Source organism: Stylophora pistillata, chromosome 13 (genome assembly GCF_964205215.1).
Source record: "Stylophora pistillata chromosome 13, jaStyPist1.2, whole genome shotgun sequence".
Classification (NCBI taxonomy): domain Eukaryota; kingdom Metazoa; phylum Cnidaria; class Anthozoa; order Scleractinia; family Pocilloporidae; genus Stylophora; species Stylophora pistillata.
Window position 1 is genome coordinate 16,832,002 of NC_142531.1, and position 7,113 is coordinate 16,839,114.

The 7,113-nt window shown below is 37.4% G+C and overlaps 2 protein-coding genes across 3 annotated transcripts in view; one reads left to right on the plus strand and one right to left on the minus strand.

Moving 5' to 3' along the window:
* Positions 1–238: 238 nt before the first annotated feature.
* LOC148717882 (2-Hydroxyacid oxidase 1-like) overlaps positions 239–7,113 on the minus strand; it is a 14,539-nt gene continuing 7,664 nt past the window's right edge. The window contains exon 6 of one of the 2 annotated variants that reach the window (XM_088743559.1): positions 239–301. In XM_088743559.1, the coding sequence (XP_088599685.1) occupies positions 270–301 (32 nt within the window). In that variant the 3' untranslated portion in view covers positions 239–269. Of the gene's footprint in view, positions 302–4,284; positions 4,361–7,113 lie in introns of those variants that run through there. The other variant, XM_088743560.1, reaches the window with a different exon arrangement.
* On the plus strand, positions 1,798–4,172 carry LOC148717883 (uncharacterized). Its single transcript, XM_088743561.1, has 2 exons — positions 1,798–2,017; positions 3,215–4,172. Exons 1-2 carry the CDS (start codon positions 1,813–1,815, stop codon positions 3,850–3,852), a joined length of 843 nt encoding a protein of 280 aa, XP_088599687.1. The 5' UTR covers positions 1,798–1,812; the 3' UTR covers positions 3,853–4,172.

Sequence of the window (7,113 nt, forward strand, 5' to 3'; positions counted from 1 at the left end):
TTGATGTTATAAGGAGAAATTCTGTTTTGGCCACTCGTGGGAGTCGAAGAGTTAAGAGGGCAGACAATGGAAATTTTGACTGTCATTACTGAAGAAAACTCAATTTATTTTTTAAAAATTCTTCAAGATGAAGATAGTCTGAGGCTGAATTTTTTTTTTTAATTCCCTAGAATGGACCAATGGCAAGCAGCCAAGTTGATAAAAATGTATATGCAGCAACACAACATTTCACAGCGTGAAGTGGTGGAATCCACCGGTTTGAACCAGAGTCACTTATCACAGCATCTGAATAAGGGTACTCCTATGAAGACAAGCCAAAGAACAGCTCTCTATACTTGGTTTGAGAACAAGAGGAAAGAAATTATTGAACGTAAGGAAGTAGTTTGCATCATTATTATAATCTAATGTGCATATCATCAATAAATAGGACAGTGAGGGGAATCTGCTCTCCCCCCTCCTTCCCCATCTGAGTAGGTTTAGATTTTCAACATTATGGACTGGACATCAAATTCTGTCAAAATGCCGTCCGGGGGGGTATCTGTCCTTGAATTATATCCTTCGCAAGGAATCACAACTGTTACATCATGTTTTGTACCAAAAAAAATCATGGCAGGCTCCAGAAGTGTGAGGCAGTATGTGCCCTATCTAAGTGAATCAAAATGCTTTCTGTGAGGGGGTGAGAGGGGTGTTGGGGGGGGTGAGGGGTTTTCTCTCTGAGCAATAGTAGTATTTAGATGATAAGCTGAGTTATACACATATTTAGATTGGTTCTTACTTATGATCTACTGGAAGACAGATCTATGCCCAGATGATCTCACTATTGTCTTTTTTTTTTTTATCAAAACAGCAAAACGAATTGATTTCATAATGCTGTTTGTCTGTGCAGTAACTTGGATAGAGCAGAGAAGATTTCAAAATGTAGTAAGGACATCAGGGACACACTCTACTGTACCTTGTGTGCCGGTTTTTGTTCTTAACACATTTTGACGTCATTGGCGATCTGAAAAGACGCACGGCCAGTCACGAAATCTATTTGTTTAATAGAAAAAGGTAAAGGGAACAGAGGTGGAATCTTGATAACAAAACATCATAAAGCAATGCCTGCATATTCAAGTCCTTTTTCTATTTACCTTTAATTCAATAGTCATCAGTTAAAAAGGAACGTCTAAGAAAGTCGGAAATCTAAGCTAATGGGAGACTAGGACTAAACTAATGCTAAGAGTGGTGATGTCTGTAAATGAGTAGTCTCTCCTCAGTTTTTTTAGCTGAGTCAGTTGCATGAGCAAATAAAAAATCAGTGAAAAAAGGTTGACGTTAGAGTGCTGCAGTGAACTCTTCAAGTGATGCTTATGCACCATGGGAGCTCCATGAGTAACACGCTCGAAAAGTAGGGACTATGGACTAAGCCCAAGAGTTTGAATTATGTGTTTGCTGATTTTTTTTTTTTACCTACATAACAGACCTCACCAAAAAAAGAGGGACTGCTTGTAGTAACGTGTTGTCCCTTTGTGGTGACTAAATGTCCATTTATTATCATTAGAATATAACACCCCAGGGAAGAGACAAGTTACAGAAAGTGAAGATGTGGAAGGAAGTCCATCAAAGAAACCAAGAAGAAACAGATTTAAATGGGGACCAGCTTCCACTAGTATCCTGTATCAGTCTTATGAAGAACAAAAAAATCCTTCAAAGGAAGAACGGTAACATGATTATAAAATTATTTGCCTGTGTTAATGTGTGTATTCTCTCACTTCTCATTTATTAGAAAAATTCAGAGCCCATTTTTAATTTAACCATTAAATATTTTCCTTCATGGAAGCATTGGTGGAAGCTTGCAACAGGGCAGAGTACAGTCAGAGAGGTGTACCATATGATAATGTGGAAGGCCTTGGTCCAAATCTGGTAACTGAGAGCCGTGTTTATAACTGGTTTGCCAATAGACGCAAAGAAGAAACATTTAGACTTAAATTGGCAATTGATGCCTCAAACTACCCAGCTGCTCCAGTTACAGCACCAGGTAGGAGTCGTTATGGAATAAAAGACGCCAATCCGCCTCAATGTGTCATGAAAGACCTCATATCAGTTGACATTTTTAAACCAAAATTTGGACCCCTAAGATGGATGGACTTCTGTATCATTTTAAATCATAATAAAAATTATTATTTTCTATCTTGAGAATATAATCTCTTGTTTCTATTTAATATATTGCTAAAAATTGATTGACAATTAAAAGTAAAAAAACGTTATTACATTAGGAAAATGAATTTCTAAGGGTAGATCTTGGAAATTGAATATGTACACTAAAAAACCGTCTCGTTAATAACTAATAATATCAACTTTTATTTCTAAAATTCTACTAAACAATTAGTCAGTTTTTGATAGTAATAATAATTAAAGTAGTATTATTAAAATAATTAAAATATATTTTATTTAAAATCCCTGAGAGTATTTACAAAATTATGATAAAAAAACTTAAAAGATCTGAGAAATAAAAAAAATTAACTCTCTATTCTTTTTTATCTCTGTTTTCTTTTCTTCTTGTGTTTATGATGGCTAGTTCCGGACACTTTGGATCAAGAGGTCCAGGTTTCATCTAAGGCTAGATCACTATACACTAGTGCATCCCTCCCTCCCCAGGAGTTATAGAAATGGTCACCACAGGATAACAAATTGTTAGAAGTTCACCCCTAACAGTGACTAGCATCTAATTTTTCCTTACAATGTCCCCCCTGAATCACACATTATAGTCATGAGAACAAAAGAATTGATCACCAACTAAAGAGGTTTTTGGATGCGAAACAAATTCTCCTTGTCAGCTCCTTAGGACTTATTATAAGATTTGTTCAAGAATCAATTCTGTTCAACTGAGAACTTTTTTTATGTAATATTGTTTTTAACAAGGAGTAAAATTTGTGGTACACTTGACTGTTTCTCTTCCAATATAATATGTTGGTTAATTCACCCCTCTAGCCTCGACATATTCCCTTGTTTATTATTTAGGAGAATTTAGTGTGAGATCAAGATAACTTCTACCTGATAAGTTTGAGTACTCTTGCTACCTGTTTGCTGGATAATGTATGGATATTGTCAAGAAAAGTTCCATGTAAATCACTTCTGGGAGTTAAGGGTCAATAGCGTGCCAACTATCTTCCCTATTGACTGTTAAAATTATCTCCCTCATCATGCATATGTCGGTGTATTTTATATGATACAGGCCAACTGGCATCCCCCACTCCAAACACAGTAGTGTCACCAGTGATCCCGCACCCGAGCATAACCACTTCAGTTCCTGCTGGTCCCAAGGCAACACCACTTCAGGCAGGGCTCTCCAATCCTCCTGGACTGACTAATCCTGTAGTAACAACTCAACATGTGCAGCAGATGCCTCTGCCTCTCGGTCAAATAAGCCAGGTGAAGCAAATGGTTCCTAAGCAACAAGGAGGGGTTCCACTTGGTCAACAACAGGGAATAGCGTTAATGGGAAACTTTGTTCCAGGTGTGTCTCCACAAGGGTTGCCTATCAATCTAGCCATGATGCCACCACCACCAGCTTCACACACTCCTACCTGTCAAGTAGCAGCACAGCCTCAGATGATGCCTGTTAGTAGCATTGCACACCAGCAACATCCAATACAGGTATCAGGGATGAGCCAAATGCCTGTCATTGTGTCTATACCACCAGGAATGGATGGATTGCAGCCTGGAATGCCACATCTGCCAGAAAATATTGCACAAATGGCTGGGGGTGCCTCAATGATGCAAATGCATCCCATTCCCATGACAACACTACCAATGCCACCACCCTTGCAGCCAATTACATGTGGAGATATGTCATTACCTTCTCCTCTATAGCCTTTGTCTGTAATGTCGGCTGCAGTGCCAATACCCAGTCAGGCTCCAGTTCAAGTCAGCATTCCACCATCTATTAATACAAGCTTGAACAACAATGATAGAACACCACAGAGTGACCCAACATCCCCTATATATGAAGTGAAACTTGAAACTGCAGTGAAAGATGTAAATGTGGAAAAAAGCCATTCAACAAACACCACTCCAGATAAGGGTATTAAGGCAGAATTGAAGTGTGACAGAGTCAAAGTTGAAAATGGTGACGATGAGACAATCATTGCTGAAAATGTAACAGTTATGACTGAAACAGAGGAGCAAAGCAGTGAAAATTCAAAGCCACCAACTAAAGATACAAGGAAAAATGGAAAATGTTCTGGCCTCGGAGGGACAGCTAGTCAGTCAACATCAAAGTGCAAGTCCATACAACAAAGCACTCACCATTTCAATGGGGAAAGCTCATGATGCACATCTGTCTTCCATGATTAGGCTGGCAGGGAATTAGAGAAGATAACTAAAACCAAAAACAGATTGACCAACAGACATTTAATTTTAAATGTTCTAAAAAGAAACAAGTGGTTTCAACAACTTAATGCAAGACAACTTAAACACATTTGGATTTCTGATTTGTTCTGTTATGGAAAAAGTCTGCAGTTATTTTCTTAGCAGCCAAATGTTTAAGTTGTTGTTCTGAAACCCAAGAAGTCTGTGAGGTATGGGAATAATTGCCTTAGATACCACATGTCAATTTGCTAAGTTCCCAGCTTGGGATGAAGCCTGAAATTAAAAATTTTGATGACCTATTCTTAAGTAATTCTTAAGTAATATCAGTCATGCTTTTTAGCCAAGGTTTGATCCGTTGCTAGAAATTATCTTGGTTTATCCGATTATTTAATGGCAGTAATCAAGTGATATATTATATTTTCCAACTGTATCAAAGCTCATTTTTCAAATCTACATCATAGTTCATTTTCCAAAATTATTTTTGATTATAACTTTATTTTATCTACATAAATATAATTGTAAGTCATTGTGAAGGCTGTGGCTGGCACACAGTAATTTCCTTTGATTATCCATTGCACTGATTTTGAGGAATTGAATAATAATGCATTATGCCATTGTCATGAATTCAATTTATTTTTTAAATGACTCTATATTATTTACCCATATATTAGGGGGAGTGAACATGAATTGTTCACTTGAACAATCGTAACCTTTACAATTTCCTCAAATGTGATTTGGATGTTAGCTGCTTTATTTTTTTTTTACTATTTAGTCCAGAGAGTTGTAGTAGGAAATGTAATCAGACAGTTGGCTTTAACTGAACACCTGTAGTGGGATAGTTAAAGCAGCTAATCATACAAACCCCACTCAGTTAACCACCAATCACAGATTTGTTCATAATAACCATAGCAACAACCACTTGCCCTTTAAAAGTGGGGAATTTCCAAAATCGAAGAATTTTTTTACTTAAGACATAATTTTTTTTCCAGAAATTGTAATGGTTATGATTGATCGATAAGAGGACTTTCTGTCATCCAGTTTGGTCTGTAATCGTACTTGTGATTGACAAATCAGACTCCTGCTTTGTAGTCATTGGATTTTGCAATCACTTGTATAATTTTAAATCAAATCAACTCCACTTGCAGAGGCGGATCCAGGATTAAGTCAAGGGGGGTTTGGAGAATTGTCCGAGTGCACGCTCCCCCGGGGAGATTTTGAAAAATTAGGTTTTCAAAAACATGATTTCCGGCATTTTGAAAGAGAATTTCAGGGGTGCGACCAAACCACCTGAACCACGCCTGGATCCGCCCCAGACTTGGTCCATTACCATCCTTAATTAGGCAGGGTGGTCTGATTTTGTGATAGAAATTCAAATATGGAGTTGTGTGGGAACTTTAACTTGAAGGTTAAATGTGACTGGCTACAGAGGTGTTCTTTGATTATTCATTGCACTGTTTTTCTATTTATAAAATGCTTATGTTGTGGTCATAAGTGTCCACAATTTGTAGTTTGCAAATAGTTTATTCAATCATACTTTAAATGGCATGGAAAATTAATAATTTCGTTGAATGAAGGTAAAATGCTCGGGCACTGACATTAATCCATTACTGGCCTCTGACATTCAAGAATGATATTATTATTATACTGCCTATGATAGGAAATGATGTTCTTAAATTTATATTAAATAGACAATGATTCTTAAGTAAGAGAAATTTTCAATGAAATGATATATGGCTATTTTCATAATGAAATGAAAACTTGTTCTTATTTGAGATGTGATTTTAAAATCATACTTGATCCTATCAATTAAAGAATTTATGCAAGAGAGACTGAGGACAATCTTTATTATAACATAACCAAAGTAAAGCGCGTACTCTGATTGGTCAATTTAGCGTTCCCCATTTGCCCATGGATGTACGCTGCTGACGTGAGCAAATGCAAAGACTATTTTTCCGCGCGCGCTTGTTTTTTCTGGTCGGGTAAGATTTGTCAAATAAACGGGAAGTCTTTAGCTACAATGTAGCAATGTTATGTTATAAAACAAATGGTAAACACCACAGCGTACACTATTGAGTTATGGATGCACTTGGGAGGTTTGCTAAGCACTCAAGAAGCTAGAGTCGCTCTCGGCTATCGCCTCGAGCGACTCTTACGCTTCTTTCGTGCTTAGCAACCTCCCGCGTGCATCCATAACTCAATAGTGTACGCTGTGTTGTTTACGATTTGTTAAATTTAAGACATGTATTTTCGGTTACACACGAGCAAGTTTTCCTTGACAAATGTCCTTGACAACTTTTACTTGTTCGTGTGTTTGAAGGACAGATTTTTTTTTTTGACAAAGTTTGCCTTGAGAGTTAAGCTTTTTGTTTGAAAACTGCCATGCGAGTGTTTGAACAAGGAGCCTTATCAAGGAAGAACTTGCCAGGTTTTCCCATACACATGCGCTGATAAGTGCGCAAACTTCAAGGAAAACTTTCGTGTGAACCGGCTTAAATGATAACAAGGAATTTGGTGGTCCATGAATCAAAGCCCTGATTTGCTCATAAACAGATTTAGTTTAAAAAAAATACGATCTAAATTTCGTAAACAGTTTGCGGCGGTCACCAATCAGACTGCAATATATTGCCAGTACCAATTAAATTACGGTATGTCGCTCGCACCTGTCTGGTAGTCTTATTATTTCACAGTTGCTGGCTGCAATCCGATTGTGGTCTGTTGCTCTCACCAATCACATTGCAATTTGTTGCTAGCACAATGAAAACA